We start from the raw sequence: 19,294 nt of genomic DNA on the forward strand, positions 1-19,294 counted from the left end.
TCCAAGATACGCGGAACTCTCTTTTGTGCGAATCTGATGATGATGAAAATGACATAGGCTAATACTCCAATAGTCTCCCGACATGGATCTGGAGTTTGGGAATCAGAAAACGCCAGTCGGGTCATTCCTTCTCGGGTTATCAGGCGAAGTTGTGTCTAAAACTATCGAGCATGGACTGGGAGTTTACAACTCGAGACAATAATAGGGCCATTTTACTGAATTTAGGTACCCCCATTGTGGCGAATGAAGGTGGATAGGCGTCATTTTTGAGCCATTGGCGCACGCATGTTATTTTACTCTACGAAGCTATCGACTGGGGCGCCTTCCAGGCCCTGACTGCGTTCCCGAGAGCCTCCGTGATATGTGGCTCATTCCGATGTACTCCTAAGTATCAGAGCTTACCGTGATGATGCCGGCCGTAGCCCGATCCGACTTGCCGCAGACACCATGATAGTGTAAGGCTTAACTGCCTGTTATCCACTTGTAGCCTTAGATCCCGCGGAGTTCCTCATATCAAGCAAACCCCTGGTGTAAGCCTTGGTCTTTCTCCGAGGCGGTTGTATATACAAACTTAGTATGACAATTGCTACGTCTCAAGAATGTATCTAGATGCTTTCAATTGCCCTACTACTGGGAACAGAATGCGCCATTTTTGTGTCTCATTCCACTTTGGCTAATTCTTTCACGGCTCTACTTCCCTTTTAACTCGGGAGAACCAGTTGTCAGTCTCCGGAGCTTCCTCCCCTGTAGCCCACCATCCCCAACTAGACTGAAGTTCACTGCCATGGCGACCATTACTCGAGTCCGAACTCAGACCGAGACGGTCTTGCCCAAGAGCCTCTCGGTAAAGGCAAACCAGATCACCGTCGACGAGTTCTCGACGGTCAATGCTTCAGATATTCCCCTTCCACCTCCATCTAAGATCCCAACCGAAATCCTCAGCCAAGACAAAGGAACACCGGATAGTCATGTACCACGAGATCCCCGGCTCATCAGACTGACTGGCGTCCACCCATTCAATGTCGAACCTCCTCTCACAGCTCTATTCAACGAAGGTATGGACTGCCTCTTTGGGCCGCTCAATCTACCCCACAGGCAAGGATCTCGGCTGACCATCCACATACAGGCTTCCTGACATCGCCGGAACTGTTCTATGTCAGAAACCATGGGCCAGTCCCCCTGGTAAGAGATGAAGATATCCCGAACTGGGAGATAAGCATTGAAGGGTGAGTAAAGGACTTCCGGGATATATGTGTGTGTGTGTGTGTGTGTCCCGGGTTCTAAAATGGCAGTGTAGACTAGTCGAACGGCCGGTTGTTTTGAACTTTCGCCAAATTCTGCAGCAGTTCAACCAGATCACAGCACCCATCACGCTTGTGTGCGCCGGCAACAGACGAAAAGAACAAAACACGGTCCGGAAATCGAAAGGTTTCTCATGGGGCGCAGCTGGTCTGTCCACGGCTCTCTTCACTGGGCCATTGATGGCAGATGTCCTGCGGTATGCGAAGCCATTGCGACGGGCGAAATATGTCTGTATGGAGGGGGCAGACAAGCTTGTCAGTGTTTCCCCTTCCTTTTTTTGGTCCTTTTCTCTTTTCACTCTTCTGGCTTTCCCCTTCTTTGGCATGGATGGCCTCCAGACCACTGACTTTGCTACAGCCAAATGGCCACTATGGCACATCAGTCAAGCTCAACTGGGCCATGGACCCCAATAGGTTGATTATGCTTGCGCACAAAATGAACGGCGAGCCTCTTCGCCCTGATCATGGTCGGCCTCTGAGAGCCGTTGTTCCAGGTCAGATCGGAGGTCGAAGCGTGAAGTGGATTAAGAAGTTGATCTTGACCGATGCGCCCAGTGATAACTGGTACCATATCTATGATAACCGGGTGTTACCGTAAGTGAGCCACCAAAAGATCAGTTTTGTCAGCTGCTGAATGTTGCGATAGGACAATGGTCGCCCCCGAGATGGCCGCGCAAGAGCCAATGTGGTGGCGTGACGAACGATATGCTATTTACGACCTTAATATGAACTCCGCTGCTGTATACCCCCAGCATAATGAGGTCCTGGATCTCGCGACGGCTGGACCGTCGTATACTGTCAAGGGATATGCATATGCTGGAGGTGGCCGGAGAGTAAACAGGGTAGAAATCTCTCTCGATAAGGGCAAATGTAAGATCAATTCCAAGTGTATCAATTTCTCCCAAAAGCTAATAAATCCTACAGCATGGCGTTTGGCAGATATACAGTATGCCGAGGACAAGTACCGCGACTTCGAAGGCGAGTTATTTGGTGGTAAAGTCGACATGGCCTGGCGTGAAACCTCTTTCTGCTGGTGCTTCTGGTCTCTCAGCATTCCGATAATTGATCTGGAAGCAAGCGATGCCATCCTTGTGAGAGGGATGGATGAGGCGTTGAGCATCCAGCCTCGCGACATGTATTGGTCGGTACTCGGGATGATGAACAACCCATGGTTTCGAGTCACGATCACCAAGGAGAATGGAACTTTGGTATTTGAGCATCCAACGCATCCAGTCATGGCTGGCGGCTGGATGGAGCGCGTTAAAAAGGCTGGAGGAGATCTGACCAACGGTAACTGGGGCGAGAAGATTGAAGGTGAGACAGAGGTCGGACCGGAGCCCGTAAAAGAGATCAACATGAAGAAGGCAGGGCTAGATCGAATCATCAGCCTAGATGAGTTCACAAGTCACAACGAGAGGGGAGAGCATTGGTTCGTTGTGAACGGGGAAGTGTATGACGGCAAGCCATTCCTCGACGGTCATCCTGGAGGGGCCCAGAGTATCATCTCCTCTGTGGGACTAGACGTTTCCGAGGACTTCAACGAAATCCGTGAGTTCCATTTCCTGATGAATCAGAAATGAAGGCAGAACTGACATGTGCTACAGATAGCGAGACGGCAAAAGCAATGATGCCTGAATATCACATTGGTACAATGGACCCCGCATCGCTAGAAGCACTCAAGCAAGCGGGCAAGGAGGAAGTACCAAGCGAGCCTCGCGCAGTCTTCCTTCAACCGCGATCATGGACGAAGGCACGACTCTCGGCGAAGCATGACGTATCCTGGGATACACGGATCTTCACTTTCGACCTGGAACATGGAGAGCAGACACTAGGTCTGCCTATCGGACAGCATCTAATGATCAAGGTGCCTGATTCTAGCACAAAAGAAGCAGTTATCCGATCCTATACTCCACTCTCTGATCCCAGTAAAAAGGGATCTGTCGACGTGCTGATCAAAATCTACTTTGCGACGCCCACCGTACCAGGGGGGAAGATGACCATGGCTTTGGACCAACTTCCCTTGGGCTCGATGGTCGAGTGTAAAGGCCCGACGGGCCGATTTGAGTACCTCGGAAATGGCCGAGTTCTCATCAGTGGCAAGGAGCGACATGTGCGTTCTTTCAAAATGATATGCGGTGGGACAGGAATCACCCCGATATTCCAAGTTCTGCGTGCGGTGATGCAAGATCAGCAAGATCCCACGTCGTGTGTTGTGCTTGACGGAAATCGACAGGAGGAGGACATTCTATGTCGATCCGAGCTGGACCAGTTTGAAGCCTCAAACAAGGAAAGGTGCACGATTATACACACATTGACCAAAGCACCCGAGACTTGGGCTGGTAACCGAGGACGCATTGCCGAAGCTCTACTGAGAGAGTATGCATCACCCGACGAGGAGAGCATGGTACTCATCTGTGGGCCCGAGCCCATGGAGAAATCGGCTAAGACAATCCTTCTGGCTCAGGGCTGGGAGGAGTCGAATCTTCATTTCTTTTAGCGTGTTTACAATGCTGCAAAATCTTTTCACGAGCGATTATGGGTATTGAACGAGATGTTGGCGTTATTGGAATATATGCAGGACCCCTTCGAGCGGCTATTGATGAGCATACAGGAAGCATTGTCATTTTGATAGAAATATGAAGAATATGTATTTGAAAGCCAGTTAAGTGTTAATTTGCAAATTGCACGATGTGGTTGAAAGCACTTGGAAATTCGTTGTTAAGCACCACTTTCGCTCATATCCGTGCAATCCGCTATTTTGATCTTGCTTAGTAGTACCGCTTCATGTCCAGCCGCGCCAGGAGATGGTCGAAGACACTTGTCGGTGATGCCCTTGAAGCAAATGCCGTGCTTGAACTGTCGAATGATCTTGATGACACTTTTCCGCCATCCACACCACGCAAGAAATTGACAAACGCAGACGTCTGCTTTCGAAAACTGCCGTATAGTTGGGCTACTGTAGCGTCATTGTCATGGCGAACGCCATTTGCCCCATCCATCTGGGAAAGCGGAGCAAATGTCAGAATTGTACCGAAGATCCTTTCAAGCAGCTTGGCAACTTCGGCGTGTCTTTTGCTCAGGAATAGCGCAAAGAGGATCTGGTCAAGAGTGTCCTCATGGTAACGTCTCAATCTGGAAACCGAGTGGGCTGCCTCAATCGTGCCATCTATATCACTATGCTCAAGGCATTCTTCTGTTCTCGAAAGAGTTTCCTGGAACCTTCGCCATGTAGCACCGACGCCGATGTGGAAGGAGTAATCACTCAGGGTAAGAATAAAATGTTGGCAATCTATGCGGAATCTCTGAAACAGGTTCCGTGTATCACCAGACAGAGAGCTTCTTGCAGTCGAGTCGCGAATCAGGCCTTTGACAACCGAAACCATGCGAATCAGACGCAGTAGGTGCTTGAAAAGACGGTCATATTGAGTGAGAGAGCGTTGTGTGATTATTGTCTCCAGGACAGCAGACGGCTTATACTGGAGACGGAGGAAATCAAGCGCTTCTATGGCGTTTGGGTCTTTGCACTTGGTAATTTCCTCGTCGGTCAAATCGCGAATCGCGAAACTTAAACCACCAGGAAGTTCCCTTTCCTTCAGAAACTCAACATTGCCTGAATTGTCCAAGCGTTCGTCCATATTACAGTCACTGAGAAGACCCATGAGCACCAACCGCAATTCAGAGCTTGCAGGAGGCCATGTATCACGACTTCCCAGACGCAATCCAGTGTGCACACCACTTCGCACAACGCCTGATCTGCGCTCGCCGCTTTCCATCTCGGGATCAAAAAGTGAGTGCGAGAGCCGCGATGTGAAGTGTCCGTCACCAAGGAGTTGAAAGCGCCATTGCAGGGTCAGGTGATACCTCAACCTGTGTTCCTTGAATAATAAGTGGAGGCAGGAAAAGTCGATGAGTAGAGCTTGCGAAGATAGTAGAGGTGCCAGAGACAAGTAGATGGCCGATATCATCTCAGGTCCAAATTTGCTTCTGCGCGATTCGAGAGATTCCGATTTTTGCGGTTGAGCTGTATTGAGTAGTGGCACAAGTTCGTCGCAATTTAAAGTCGAGTGCTGTGTGAGTAGCCCGGTTGTATTTCTTGAGTCGTCAATGTCAAACATCTCATAATTCTCAGGCCCATTTCGGTCCTCAACCGCAGAGTCGCTCTTCTGGGCATGCGATGCTGCGAGCGCGTTGTCTGTGGTTTGGCCGCGAGTGTATTTGAGAATTTCTGAGCGGAGTTCGGCCTCGTAAAACTGTGCCTTCTTCTGGATCCTCTCAATGTCAGACCAAGTCCCTGCGCAGCTCAACGCCGGCCGGCGATCTTTGCGAAGAGGCGTGCCACTCGCGACTGGATGTTGTGGATGATAGCGCCGGAGTAATCGCAAACCTCGTCCGCTCTCGAAGATCAATTGTGCTTGGTCTTCTGGAATGAAAGATGGCATTTGGTCGGGATGATAGCGATAATCTACAGTTGTTGTTCTCGATCTTTTCGAGGTACTTCGGCCATCGCGGCGCTCTGTTACCACAAAGCCCGCACTATTCCCAGTAGCCTCGAAGAGTCCTGGTGTTTCCGCGCGAAGGCCAACCCAGGCTTCTACATAATGAAGCCAAGGTGTGATTGCGCGTGCAACAATTTCTCGGAAGAGATTCTCCATGGAGCTCAAGGTCTGAGCAAAATGAGCCGCTTTCTTGATGATAACCGAAATCACTTGGGCATCCGACACAGCCTTCTCGACTGCTTCAACAATCGTCGCTAGGGCATGAACAAGTTCACCGCATCGCTCAAAAAGAGACGTTATCTGAAGAAGGGATGAGATACCCCTGGAGTAGCCGCTCAACCGCTTTTCGAGCGTGTAGACAATCGCAGCTATAGTGCTAGAAAAAGCAGATCGAGCAGAGAACTCTCTCGACTTGACACGAGTGCGACGTGCAAACTCCCGGATTCTTTGCATATCCGTTCCGCATTGGAGCAATTGCTCGACCACACTGTTTATAGCGGTAAGACTAACCCCAGAGATACGGATGCCGCCTGATACTCTTTCGAATTTCCTTTGTTGTCTATTGTAACGAAAGAATATGGAGCTCCAACCGAGTCCCAGCCTGAACATGGCGTGAAAGAATACGTCATTTCGAGCAATACGTCCCGACTCCTTATGTCCGTCGCTATTGGCCTGGCGCAACAGTGCTGCATCGAATCCATTTGCGCCTGACTCACTGAAATAGGCGGATGGGGGTTCGCGAGAAGATCGATCATGGAAACGCTCCCATGATCTTAACGGGACCTCAGTGATTAGGTCCAAATCCAAGCTTTCTAGTTTCCAGATGGTGCTTGAGTTCGCATCAGACCTGTCATCGTCCTGACTGTCGAGAATCTCGTCGATTTCGGTGTCGCTGAAGGTATCTGTCACCGACTCTAGCAACTGGCCCGGTAATAAGATGTTGCCGTCGAGAACGTCCAGCTGGGGTAGAGTAGAGAAATCCTGCTCAAACAATCCAAAAGCACTCTGTGGGAGCTCTCGATTCTGATCTATGAAGAAACACTGTCAGTCATGCGTGGTTTAGTCGCTCAACTTGGGCACGCACCAGGTAACTCTGCATTCCATGCAAAGATGTCCAATGACGGCAAAGCCTCCAAGGTAAACTTGGAAAGCCTCCACAGGCCCTCACTTGAGAAAGGGTCTACACCATACTCTTCCTGGTCCATCATCAGCCGCACAATGTCATCTCATGGCCTCATGCTCGATTTCCTTATCAGCTTGTCCAACGCGTTTGTCGGCGCGCAATCAGGTCTCGCTAGTCTGGAAACGTACTAGTGTTGGGACTCCCCCAGCTGACGCTCGGACCACCGTTTGTTCGACATCCCGAAGTGCGAGAGATGCATTCGCCGCGCGCAGCGTTATCTTACTTCCAAGCTCTCACTGCTTTACATACAGCTGTAGATAGAGCGTTCTCTACAATGCCGCCCAAGAAGAAACCCAAGCTGACCGATCTCCAAGCTGAAAGCGCGCAGCTATCCTCGAACACACCAGCCAGTGAAGTCGCAACCAAACCAGAAAATGGGCACGACTTGGTTGCGGATCCTTGGACTGATGAACAGGAAACGGCACTGCTGAAGGGTATCATCAAATGGAAACCAGTCGGTTCGTTCACTGATCCTATAGATGAAAGAGCCACAGTGCCATGGGGCGGTAGATAACTAACCAACCGTTCTATATTCAGGGATGCACAAACATTTCCGCATGATCGCGATCTCCGAGTTTATGAAGAGCCAAGGCTACGCACCCTCGAATTGCGAACACACACGGATACCGGGAATATGGATAAAGCTCGGAACTCTATACAATCTTCCTGCGCTGGACGAACGGGTACGCGAATGACAAAATACTAAGGCCCGGGTGTTCAATCGTCGCGCTGACCACTTGTTTTTATTTGACCCTTAGGAAGATTCGTTGATCACAGAACCCTCCGATGACCCCGATGGATCCAAGGACTTCTACTGCCCGTTTGAACTTCCCGGGGACGAGTACGCCGACCTGATGTTCGAGAGACGATTGGCGATGGAGGGGTCCGCATCGCCTAACCCGAGTGCTCATGCGGATTCTAGGAGGGGTAGTACGATAGCTGATACAGATGGTGTGTTTGCCATGTCCCCAGGGCCGTCCAATGTGGATCACCGCGCGATTATTGACTCTTTCTTGTTCCTCTAGAAACTCGTTCCTCTCCAGTACCATCGCGCGGCCGCAAGGGTACTCGTGGTCGGCCAGCGACACGAGGCACACGGTCGATGCGCCTTCAAGTCGAAGTCGAGTCGCGAAAAGGATCAGGTACCGGCGATGAAGACGCGAATTCCGAAGAGGCCGGAGCGAACGACGACGGTGACGAGGAAGGCACAGATGCCGCTCAGGATGAGAGTGAGGCTGAGGACGATGCAGAGGGGGACACGAGTGGCTCTCCAACGACAAGGAGCACGCGTGCGCAAACCACCAAATCGAAGCAGAAAGAGCGAAGAGGCGGAGGGCTTGGAACCAGAAGAGGTGGTCGACGACGTTAGCACGCACGCCATTGGCTTCTTTGCTGCCTCCTTTTCATTCGATATGATTCGCGTCTTGATACCTCAAAGTCCTAGAGCAGGCGTTTTATGGGTACTTGTATGATAATGCACAGGCCATGACAGCGTATTTACTTTTGTTGATTTGATGAAAAAAAAAAAAAACTTGTTCAATGAGGAAGAGAGACCACGCGGAAATCCGAGATAATTCGTGATAAGAATCTGAAAAGGATAAAACGGGTAAATTTCGGTATAATGGCATCTTACTAGGTACATCTAAGTACATATAACAGAGATCTAGGGTCGTTCATGGGCTAAAGGGGGGGACATTCAAGAGAAATAGTACATGGAGAAGAACAATCAATCAACACCCTTACAGGCGCTTCATGATGGCCTCAGCGTACTCATGAGTCTTGGCCTTACCACCCAGATCACCGGTGAGGGACTGCGCATATCACGTTAGCCATACATTCAAACGAAATCGAAGTGACGGGATATTGAACATACCTTGCCCTCAGCAAGGGTATCAAAGGTGGCCTTCTGGATGCGGGCGGCGTGATCGGTGAGACCCATGTGCTGCAGCATCATGATACTGCTCAGAAGCAGAGCAGTGGGGTTGGCGAGACCCTTGCCAGCAATGTCGGGGGCGGAACCGTGGACGGCCTCGAAGATGGAGCACTCGTCACCAATGTTGCCGGAAGGAGTGAGACCGAGACCACCGATGAGACCGGCGCACATGTCGGACAGAATGTCACCGTACAGGTTGGGCATAACAAGGACCTTGTCGTTGTAGGGAGTGGGATCGGTGACGATCTTCAGGCACGAGTTGTCCAGCAGCTCAGCGTCGAACTCGATATCGGGGAACTCCTTGGCGATCTCGCGGGCGGTGTTCAGGAAGAGACCGTCGGACATCTTCATGATGGTGGCCTTGTGCACGACACGGACCTTCTTCTTGTTGATCGAACGAGCATACTGGAAGGCGAAACGGAGAACGCGCTCGGAAGCCTCCCGGGTGATGAGCTTGATGCTCTGGACAACACCATCGACAACGACGTGCTCAATGCCGGAGTATTCACCCTCGGTGTTCTCACGGATCAGGACGGTGTCAACGCCGTCGTAGGGAGTCTGGAAGCCAGCGACGGACCGGCAGGGACGCAGGTTCGCGAAGAGGTTGAAAGTACGACGCAGAGTAAGGTTGAGGGAAACGTGACCCTTTCCAACGGGGGTCTAAATCACATTGTCTCAGCACTATGCCCCTGCAGTTCAAGAGGGATAAATGGGTGACCTACGGCCAGAGGACCCTTCAGGGCGACGTAGTTCCGGCGCACACTCTGGATGGCCTCATCGGGGATGGTGGTCTTGCCGTCCTTCAGGATGGGGGTAACATCGACGGGCTCCCACTTAACGGGGGCCTATACTGAGCTTAGTACTGATTTCTTCTGATACACCGGTAGACTGGGGAGAGGATGCGCCTACCTGGGCGGCAGCGAAGATATCCTTCACCGACTGCGAGATCTCGGGGCCAATGCCGTCACCCTCAATCAGAGTCACTGTGTATTTTCCCTATCGACACAAATTCCATCAGACATTCATGTCCTCGCAATCAAATACCCTGTAGACCAAATGGTAGGGTGTTGATATTCCACCAAGCGGATGCCACCGGGCCTAAAGAGGAAAGTTGGAAAAAAGCTGGATTGGGCACCACGTACATCAGAGCCCTTCTGTCCCTTGAACTTGGCGACCCTCTCGTCGGCAGCAGAGGCGTAACCGCGCAGCTAAAACGAGGACGATTAGCTCAATGAATCCCCTCAAGAAAAACACGCTCAAATGGATTGATATGAAGGATCGCGCATTACCTGCGACAGAGGCGACGCAAAGCTTGGAGACACACGTGTTGTCCGCAGGCATTGGCGGGCCGGGGTGATGAAGTTTCTAGCAGAGATCATTTTGACGATTCCCCGGATCAACAACCGACGATTCAGGTCAAGAAAAAGGTGAATTTAAAAAAGATAGATGAGAAGGGAGGAAGAGAAAAGAAGACACACTGGAGAGAGCACGGGTGGCGGGTCTCTTGTGCGGGAACCTGAAGTGAGAAGCGCCTTAGCAAGTAACACGGAGTCTTGATCCCGGTAACCCGAAATCACCACTGAAGCAGAGCCTGAGAGACTTTCTTTTTTTTTTTTTTCCTACTAGAGAAGTAGAGACCTTCTGCACAGACTGGTGCCGGACCGAATGGCCCGTTAGGGATGACCCGCTAGTCCTGACTCGGTCTGACACGTTGAAGTTCAAGTGTTGTCCATGGCAGTAGACTAGGAAGCAGTAGTACTACAGAATGCGATATTTTATGTATATTAGAAATGCTAAAGTATCAAGAAGCGATTTACTCTGTTGCCATATACTACGTAGGTACAACAAGATACAGATGTGGAGGATTCGAGCGTGTATCTTGGAAGAGACTTTTATTGCTGATACCACGTTACGTCGTATCTCAGCCACTTTTATCAGGCTTCAAAACAGCTTTGTTTTAAGAATGATTCTTTTCACGCAACTACCCTCGATTGAAAGGGATAAACGATTTCACTTCAAGAGATTCTTATTGCTTTCATCATGTCTATCTACAATACCTAATTACATCTCCCAATATAATTTATCTGCTCGTTCGAGGTCCAACAAAACTCGAAATTACCATACAGCTGGCTACCGTCCGCCGTAGTCGCTCCACCCAATACTACCTCACTCATCACTGATCGTTCTACCCAGATTAGATAACACTCCGTATCGGACAACAAATACCCTTCAATTCGGTCATATAACGGCCATGCAGCGCGCCAAGGAAGAACATTGATCACTCGACTCTGGTGGAGCTATACAACTGGGATTCATGCAAACTATACTACACCGCAGGTGTTACTTGGTCTTCGTCACTCATTGAACCTTGCAGCCGCGTGTCCTGAGCCCGAGGTCCCTACCACCTGCGATCTCAGCCCTGGCGCATTGCCAGCCATGAACGACGCCGACGTTGCCAATTTTTATAATCTACCATCCGCTTACCCCGAGGATTGGCCTGCGGAGCTCGACGAAAGTGAACCCTCCGACGACGAAGCCTCGGGACGAGATGGTTCGCGAGCGAGAAGATCCCGCTACTTCGCCCTTGAGCGCAGTCATAGCGGCAAGGGGATGAGTCTTGGGTCTTTCACGGGCAGTAGTTCTCGCGAAAATCTTGCCAAGATCGATGAGCCGGATCCTCTGGGGACAGGTGACAGTGTGCTGAAGATTCTAAAGAGGAGAGGACTGTCCTTGGAAGATGAGGCCCGCCTGCGCAACCGGTTCTTGCTCTCATCCACCTCCTTCTCACCGGCTCTCTTTCTTTCCCAAGCCCACTCCGATGCATCTATAGAATCTCTCCTCCAGGGGCTGGATTTTCTCTCGAGATCTATCGACCAGAAATCGGCGTCCTTGAAAGTCCTCGTTGAAGCAAACTTCGAGCGCTTTGTGAGGGCCAAGGCAACAATCGATAGTGTATATACAGAGATGAGAAATCAAGGGAAAGCGGCGGATGTTCCGTTTTCTCCACAGAACAATCGCAGGTCGGCCGGGCACTTCAGGAGTATTTCCGGAGCATCGCGAGTTGCGTCTCCCGGTAACGTAGGTCCTGGAAAGAATGCTTTGACAAAGGAGAGTGATTATGGCATGAAGGGTATTCGTGTGCCTCTTCTCGAGGCATGCGTCAAGGCGGAAGAGGTCTGGGGCCCCGCATTGGGAGGTCGCGAGAGGGAACAGATGCTCAAGTCGGTTGTCGACGCAATGGAGAAGCATCGCGATGTCTATGAAATAGGCGGTCTTCTCTCGAGATCAATCAAACAGAGAGACTATGACTCCATTTTTGAGCAATACACAAAAGCAAGAACGCTCGCCAAGAAAGCTAAGAACATCGCAGATCAAGCAGCCAGCAGTGGCCGACCTTTGACGGATGACGACACCTATGCTGTGTTAGCTATGGGCCGCATGTGGCTCGAAGTCGATCAACAAATCCAAACATTCAAACGTGATCTATGGAGACGCCTCAGCGATGCACCTACCACATCAACTACAATCACAGCGGCCGGTACTGTGGAAGAGCACATGGAGCTCATTGGTGCTCTGCTAGAATTGGGTGTGGAGGATAATCCCATCTGGGTATGGCTCCTCAGCCGCTATGATTATCTCAAGACCAAGATCGCCGCCTTCTGTGGACGTTGCAAGATGGAGATCGAGATTCTCAGACGAAGGCTCGCTGCGGGCGAGAAGCCATCCCCGAAAGCAGTGGCTTCATATCTCCGCTTGGCACCCCGGGAAGATGCGACCGATATACAAGGAGTACTAGACACCGATCAGGTTGTTGAGCTCTGGGAATGTATCCTGGCATACTTTAACAGATTACTTGCATCACAGGGAGGTCTACTTGGCGAGGTGTTCGATTTTTGGGAAGTAGCACAATCCTTCATCAATGGGACCAAGCAGAAGCTTCTCCCACCTGGATTTGAAGGCGAAAGCCGAAAACATCACCATCTTTCTGAAAGCGAGACGAAGGAGCTGCAGAACGGCGTTGTTGAATTGGTTGACTTGATCCGTGGAAGCGTTCTGTCTTTGTTCGCTGACGCTCCTTTGGATGATGCCTCCTTCCTGACGTCTCCGATTTCCCCAGCAACTCCAAATAGTCCGATCAGTCGAGGCGTCACTCCCACAGAGTCGCGATTCAAATTAGATCCTAAGAATATGCCAATACCCACCCCTAAGTGTGGCGAGTTCTGGGAAGACTATGCTTTCTGGCCGCCTTTTTCGAACTCCTTGAGCGGTTTGCACTACCTCAGCCAGTTCATGATCATCATCGGCACCGCGGCGAGCGAAATGGCTGCACTAGAGCCCGTGGCGAATGGCGGCAACACTCATGATCTGCTCAAGGCTCTTGTGAGTGTTGCCCGTGAACGTTCTGTTCGGGTGGCATGTGCCGCTTGGGGCAAGGATGCGGAGATTTGCAAAATGCTCGAAGATTGGACGCGAGATGTCGAGAGAAAGGATCTCACGAAAATGCCTGGACTATTTGTCGCCTTTGAAAATGCAATCCTTGGTGGAATGCAGAAAATCCTCTATGTCTCGGAGGCGATGGCGAAACCGGGGGCAGTAGATGTCGTCACGCAGCCTCCTGCGAAACTACTCCAGATGGTGCGCACACAATTCGTCTCCAGTGTGTACAAGGCGCTCAGTGGTTTGGTGGAAAATGCCGAGCATCCCATGGTCCTCGAAGAGGATAGCGAATGGATCCTTCCTAGCCCGTCAGGGGAACTCACTGGAACCGATAGCAACTCAGCCGCTCTGGTTGCGGATGCTGTCGATGCTCACGATCGAGTAAGTTGTTATGTGTTCACTATTCGCCTTCCTTATCAACTAACATGGCCCAGAATGTGCGCATCCTCCTCACACTGTCGAATATCAGAGCTCTCCAGGCCGACTTCGTTCCACATCTCATCACGAATTTTGAAACCGCTTTCTCCGTCAAGTTAACCGAGGAGGCCAAGACCATTCGCGATGTGCTCAGTCAAATCGATGACCGTTTATTCCAGTCATACACTAAGCCGACAGTCAACAAATTAAACTCCATGATTGTCAACGGCGTTACTGCTCCGGATTGGGAGCCGTCGAACCCCCGCCCGGACCAAGTTCGCCCCTACGTATACAATACCCTGCTTGCTGTTGTGCTTGTCCATACGGAAATCTCGACCACAATCCCGTCGTGTATATCCCAGGCGTCCAATCGGCCATCATCTACTGCGCCATCACCGTTGTTGACCATGGTTCTTACGCACCTGCTGACACAGATCTCATCCTCCCTTCTGGGCGCATTCGGCTCGCGGCCTTCGTACACTCTAGCTGCCCTGATGCAGGCCACTCTAGATACCGAGTTTATTGCGCAAACGCTGTCCCAGTACTCCACAGACGAAGCATCTACCGTGCAGAGCCAAATCTATGTGGAACTTGATCAACGAACTACGCATGAAGCCAGAGCTAGGCTTCAGTCGGAGCTTGGTGAGATGAGAGGCATATTGAAGCGGCTCAGAGAGAGGACCAAGGGGGAATTTGCATGCTTCAAGAAGCCACGGAGTGGGACCGGACACAAAGCTGCGTAGTCATGGCTCCAAGAATAATGTCACAATACAATCTAAGTTCATAATAAACCTTGCACATCATTTCATAATCACATGTAGTATAACATATCTAATGGGTATCATTTTGAGAGAAAGACTTTTTTCGACCACACCTAGATCCATCAAGCACAGCCGTTGACAGCTTCTTACGACTGACCGACCATTCGCTCAATCCGATCAAGCAACACCTGGCTCTCCCGGCCCAATCTCCTCTTCCCGTGTTGATCAGGCCGTTTCGCCCTTAGCATCGCCTCACGGTTCTTCTGTCTGAACTCCCGGTCCTCTTTGCGTTTCTCTGCCTCCTGTCTACGCTTCTCTGCAATCTCCAACTCCCTCGCAAACGCCGACTGTCTGGGGTTCCTCTTATTCCGACGCTCCTTGGGGTCCTGGTTCTGGGATCGCTCAGGGCGCTCAGGTCGGGCGGGGCGCTCCGCCGAAGGTGCATTCAGCATAGCCTGCCGGTCTGGGTGTAATTCCAGAGTGGCCTGGTCTGCATGCGCGTCGTCCTCTCCATTCTCCTCGGTCGCGTAGATGGATTTCTTCGGTGCGGAGGCGAGCTCTTCCGCTTTGATTTTGGCGTAGGCTTTCTTGATTTTTGCTTTTTGGATCAGGTCGTTTTTGATCTTTTGGGCTATTTTTGGAGGTTTGAAGGTCAGTACAAGAGAGCAAGTTAAGAAGGGGCCAACAGCCACAGAGCTATCTGTTTGTCTGTCTCACCTTTGCGACGATAGGTGCCATCAGGCAAATTTGCAGGCCCAACCGAAAAGCCCTTCCTCTTCTTCACGGGGGGTTCGGTGGTCCGCTTCTCTGCGGAGTTGGCGTTGGCATCGGCGTCACGAGAGCGTTTGACCATGGTGGATAAGAGCTAGACGGATTTAATTCAGCCCGAATAAAGTAGAGGAGAAGATGTGTGGCTTTGATATTGGTTGAAGCGGTGTGTTCGGGCAACAATTGCGAGAATTAACGTGGCAAGCAGTGTTGGTTGATCAGAGGGGGAAATTTTTCAGGCGGAATTTTGCTGGGGAATCGCAAAGGAACTGATAGATAGTCGGCGATAAGTGAGCAAGTGACGATGTCTGGAATTCTAGTTATTGCAGATCAGTCTCTGAACATTGCAAGTGGAGATTGATAATAAACGAATGACGTGAAAAAAGATACTTCCATATGCCATGTTTCTACGCAGAAGACAGGATGAGAGGATGCTGGTGATGATTCATATTAACTAATTTCTCCTCCCGACTCGCCGACGGTCTCCTCCTCCGCCAGACCAGCACAGTATCTACTTAACCTCGACTTTCCTCCTCGTTTATCTTTCTTCCATCACCCCAGTAGACCAGCTTGTTTCGGGATTTCTGCTTTCCTTGCCGTTTCTCTCTCTTCGTCTGACTCCAACCTCTTCCCTCTCTCGCCCTCCTCCGAATCACCCCTTCTCCATTCTTACCGGGACCGCCACCACCTCCCGTCGTACCACTGCAACCTCAGTCGGGTTGCTGCTTCCCATAGATAGTTCTCTCGGTGGACCTCCTTCTATACCCAAAGGTCATTCTTTGCAATGCTCGACTATCTTTTGATGAATTTTACTAGAAGTTACAATCCTTGTGACCATGCCTATCTTTCAGGATCCAGATCGTCGGCGTTTATACAGCCGATGGTCTGATGACTACCACTCGGAGGAGTTGGGAAATCAAGAGGGGCTGTCCACTTGGGGTAGATACCATGAGGACAATCAAGAGCCTGACTCCTTTGGAAGGAGTACTGGTGTTCCAAATGATAGTCTCCAGTCAACGCTTGCCTCCCCGAAGATACGGAAAAGTGATCGAGAGGAATTAATACGGTATATCAAGAATGCTGATCCTACAGCTTGGGCTCAACCTCTTATGGTACGTCTCATGATTGCGACATTCCCCGTGACTATTATTGGCGGCATGAGCCTTCCCCGGTGTCCTATCCAAGCTTGCATGTGCTTTCGTCCATCTAACAAACGGTATAGGCCCGAGAAACTCGCTCTCGACCTTCCACACCAGTTACGTCAGATGAAAGCTCAAGGGTGAATCACCCATCTGGTGGAGTTGAGCACTCGGTGGATGGAGATAATTGGCAAAGATCCCCGGAACTTGCATCCCCAGCGGATATAGAACGTCCTCGCTCAGCACTGCATTCTGGTGATTTTCGAGAAGGGGTTGACCGTGCTCAAACCCAACACCATCCGCCTCAATCTCCCATACCCAGATTCAGCTCTCTCGCTCATGGCCCTCAGCTGGGCTCTTCTCCAACCACGCCGTGGTTCTCCACGCCTGTTTTCACCAATCCGTCACGAGTGCAGGAATCCAATCATGCTTCAGATCTGGGTACCTCTCCGGGCTTCCGTCCACGAGCTCCATCTTTGAGCTCCTTCTCCTCCAGCTATGTCCTGAAAGCTCCAACGAGTCCTTTGGTTCATCAGGCGAACAACACCGATTTGGACTTTTCACTGAAGAATGAATTTCGTGAACACCCGGCAGATATAGACAAAGTCAGCCGCCGTCGCACATTGCCTCCAGAGACGTTCCGGGAATTCCAGTCCTCTTCCCCGCCATTCCCAGGTGCGGCCAACCTCAACTCTAACCATCTTCCCAGGGGATTTCACGATTCAAGTTCTTTCCGAGCTCATCAACCCCGGAAGTCATTGACCTCTTCGTATAGCCTTCAATTGGCTTCGTCCGTACAAAGCCCAGCTTGGAGAACAAGAAGACCCTCTCTTGCTTCTGAAGCCTCCTCTAAAGCTCATGCACCGATGGTAGGATCCTATGAGGAATCAATTCTCCGTGGAAGAATGTCGATGAATCCCTCTAAGCCGCTCGATTTCACTGCGCAAATTGGCGTTCTGGGCAGAGGAACGTGCAAATCCAGTCTAAGGTGCCCGCCGCATGCCACTGTTCCCTTCCCTGCGGTGTTTTACAGTTACCCGACTTCGGGAAGCGGGCGCTCGATCGAAGATGACAATCCAAGTCCTTATGTGGGTCTTATCGACCTGGAGAACTCTTTACCCAAGGACACTTCAACATCCAATCGGCGTCGCCGCTATCAAAGCCCTGCTCGTCCCTATAATGACCAGATCGCTGATAGTGGCATTGGGTCAGAGTACCAGGCCCTGGAAGCATTACGGAGAAGAGAGAAACGAAGTCGACGCACAGAACCGCCCAAATGCCCCACTGGTGGATGTTATCGTATACCACAGCAGGGCCAGTTACAAATTATGATTAAGAATCCAAACAAGACGGCTGTCAAGCTTTTCCTCGTCCCTTACGATCTTACCGACATGGAGCCTGGCACTAAGACCTTCATCCGCCAAAGGAGCTACTCGGCTGGCCCGATTATCGATATGCCTTTGAATGCTCGGAAAAACTATGGCACAGATCGGCCTGAAGCTTCTCTAAACGCTTCCGAGGATCCTGGAGACAAGCCGATATTACGTTACTTGATCCATCTGAATATCTGCTGTCCGTCTAGGGGTCGTTATTATCTCTACTCGAGTGTTCGAGTCGTCTTTGCCAACCGAGTGCCAGACGGTAAAGAGAAGCTACGAAACGAGATACAATATCCTGACCCTCGATATACTCCGTATAAACAAGCTCGTGAAACTAACCCTACCCATGTCAATGCGAGACCAGACAAGGGTTACAAAAAGCCTGCGACGGACATGTGTCCAGCATCAGAATTTTTTGCAGCGCATGGGCCTCCCTCTTCTGATCAGTCTTGCAATCCTCAAACAAGACCATTTGTAAATACAACGTTTGCGGCGCGGGACGACGCAGCTACCGCTAAGCTCGGAAATCTTCAGCATGAAAGGAAACTTCACCATTTTCAGCCCATCCCATCACTCAGGGAAGATCTGCCACCGCCGCGATTTGCCGAATTTTCCGACTCCCACAGCTCCAATGTCAGGACATATCACAAACTCAATAAAGGTGAAACCGGCTATGGCGGCTACCCATTCAGCTCTTCTGGTGGGTCTGAAGTCGGGGAAAGCTTACTTGCTAAGAGACTGAGAGGTCTCGATGTTCACAAGCACGATGCTTCAACCTCAAATTGACGGACACGGTTCATCAACAGACCTAAGACTTAATCAATCATTTTCGCCTGACACTTCCAAGCCGGCGTTCCATTGGTATAAACTTTTCTTTTCCTTCCATTGATCATATTGTCATTCTTCTTGAACTGCTCCTTCTCACACCTCCTCACCATTAAACAGCTTGAGCAACTTGTGCACATAGTACCAGCCTCGACTAACGACGCAGTGCAACATCGCGGAGTCTTTCTTTCTGCACCAGCTCTCATCTCATCTTCATTCAAACTAAACGCAGTGACCAGGCACTCAGCAGAACATGCAATATACCCATCTTTTATCATTGCTCATGCTAGTCACGCATCCATTTTACCTTCCTTGTTCAGTCTCGGCTTCCACCGCAGAGCTTACCTTCTCATTTGCCTACTGATCTATGGCCCTCTTTCAGTCTATCTTGAATTTTCTGGGTTCCGGAAATTGTCTTCCGCTTCATACCTTGTGGTGCGATTGAACTATGCCTTGGAGAATTCTTGCCCCGTTCCTTGGGGTGTCTGATAATGGCTTGGTTGGGTTTGTTCCATACGGTTGTTTCTCTTTTTAATTACTCCATCATACGTATATAATCTCTGGGGAAACAATGGACATCATTATAGTAATCGTCAGCACTTTGTATTAGATGACAGACTTGAAGAAAGTTCGGGATTAAAGGGAAGAGTTTGTA

General features: G+C 50.5%; 7 protein-coding genes across 7 annotated transcripts, besides 1 other annotated feature; 4 read left to right on the forward strand and 3 right to left on the reverse strand.

Annotated features, from left to right (window-relative positions):
• Positions 1-784: 784 nt before the first annotated feature.
• niaD (nitrate reductase NiaD) lies at positions 785-3,798 on the forward strand (the record flags this gene model as incomplete). Its single annotated transcript, XM_001268975.1, has 7 exons — positions 785-1,055; positions 1,127-1,226; positions 1,298-1,556; positions 1,660-1,895; positions 1,948-2,171; positions 2,226-2,849; positions 2,906-3,798. 7 exons carry the CDS (start codon positions 785-787, stop codon positions 3,796-3,798), a joined length of 2,607 nt encoding a protein of 868 aa, XP_001268976.1.
• Positions 1,252-1,272: a microsatellite.
• Positions 3,799-4,069: 271 nt separating the features above from the next.
• On the reverse strand, positions 4,070-7,002 carry ACLA_022650 (tubulin gamma complex associated family protein; the record flags this gene model as incomplete). Its single annotated transcript, XM_001268976.1, has 2 exons — positions 4,070-6,825; positions 6,882-7,002. 2 exons carry the CDS (start codon positions 7,000-7,002, stop codon positions 4,070-4,072), a joined length of 2,877 nt encoding a protein of 958 aa, XP_001268977.1.
• A 252-nt stretch (positions 7,003-7,254) lies between these two features.
• Positions 7,255-8,349, forward strand: ACLA_022660 (uncharacterized protein; the record flags this gene model as incomplete). The annotated part of the gene is made up of 4 exons (XM_001268977.1): positions 7,255-7,438; positions 7,518-7,663; positions 7,739-7,931; positions 8,006-8,349. The coding sequence occupies 4 exons, from the start codon at positions 7,255-7,257 to the stop codon at positions 8,347-8,349; spliced, it is 867 nt and encodes a 288-aa protein (XP_001268978.1).
• A 370-nt stretch (positions 8,350-8,719) lies between these two features.
• On the reverse strand, positions 8,720-10,292 carry ACLA_022670 (isocitrate dehydrogenase (NAD(+)) IDH2; the record flags this gene model as incomplete). The annotated part of the gene is made up of 6 exons (XM_001268978.1): positions 8,720-8,791; positions 8,854-9,573; positions 9,636-9,758; positions 9,823-9,909; positions 10,056-10,121; positions 10,203-10,292. The coding sequence occupies 6 exons, from the start codon at positions 10,290-10,292 to the stop codon at positions 8,720-8,722; spliced, it is 1,158 nt and encodes a 385-aa protein (XP_001268979.1).
• A 1,057-nt stretch (positions 10,293-11,349) lies between these two features.
• On the forward strand, positions 11,350-14,510 carry ACLA_022680 (exocyst subunit SEC5; the record flags this gene model as incomplete). The annotated part of the gene is made up of 2 exons (XM_001268979.1): positions 11,350-13,731; positions 13,785-14,510. 2 exons carry the CDS (start codon positions 11,350-11,352, stop codon positions 14,508-14,510), a joined length of 3,108 nt encoding a protein of 1,035 aa, XP_001268980.1.
• Positions 14,511-14,674: 164 nt separating this feature from the next.
• On the reverse strand, positions 14,675-15,381 carry ACLA_022690 (uncharacterized protein; the record flags this gene model as incomplete). Its single annotated transcript, XM_001268980.1, has 2 exons — positions 14,675-15,159; positions 15,246-15,381. The coding sequence occupies 2 exons, from the start codon at positions 15,379-15,381 to the stop codon at positions 14,675-14,677; spliced, it is 621 nt and encodes a 206-aa protein (XP_001268981.1).
• Positions 15,382-16,132: 751 nt separating this feature from the next.
• On the forward strand, positions 16,133-18,332 carry ACLA_022700 (uncharacterized protein; the record flags this gene model as incomplete). Its single annotated transcript, XM_001268981.1, has 3 exons — positions 16,133-16,423; positions 16,519-18,211; positions 18,262-18,332. 3 exons carry the CDS (start codon positions 16,133-16,135, stop codon positions 18,330-18,332), a joined length of 2,055 nt encoding a protein of 684 aa, XP_001268982.1.
• Positions 18,333-19,294: the final 962 nt, after the last annotated feature.

This window comes from Aspergillus clavatus, genomic scaffold, assembly GCF_000002715.2.
Source record: "Aspergillus clavatus NRRL 1 1099423829805 genomic scaffold, whole genome shotgun sequence".
In the NCBI taxonomy this organism is placed as follows: Eukaryota; Fungi; Ascomycota; class Eurotiomycetes; order Eurotiales; family Aspergillaceae; genus Aspergillus; species Aspergillus clavatus.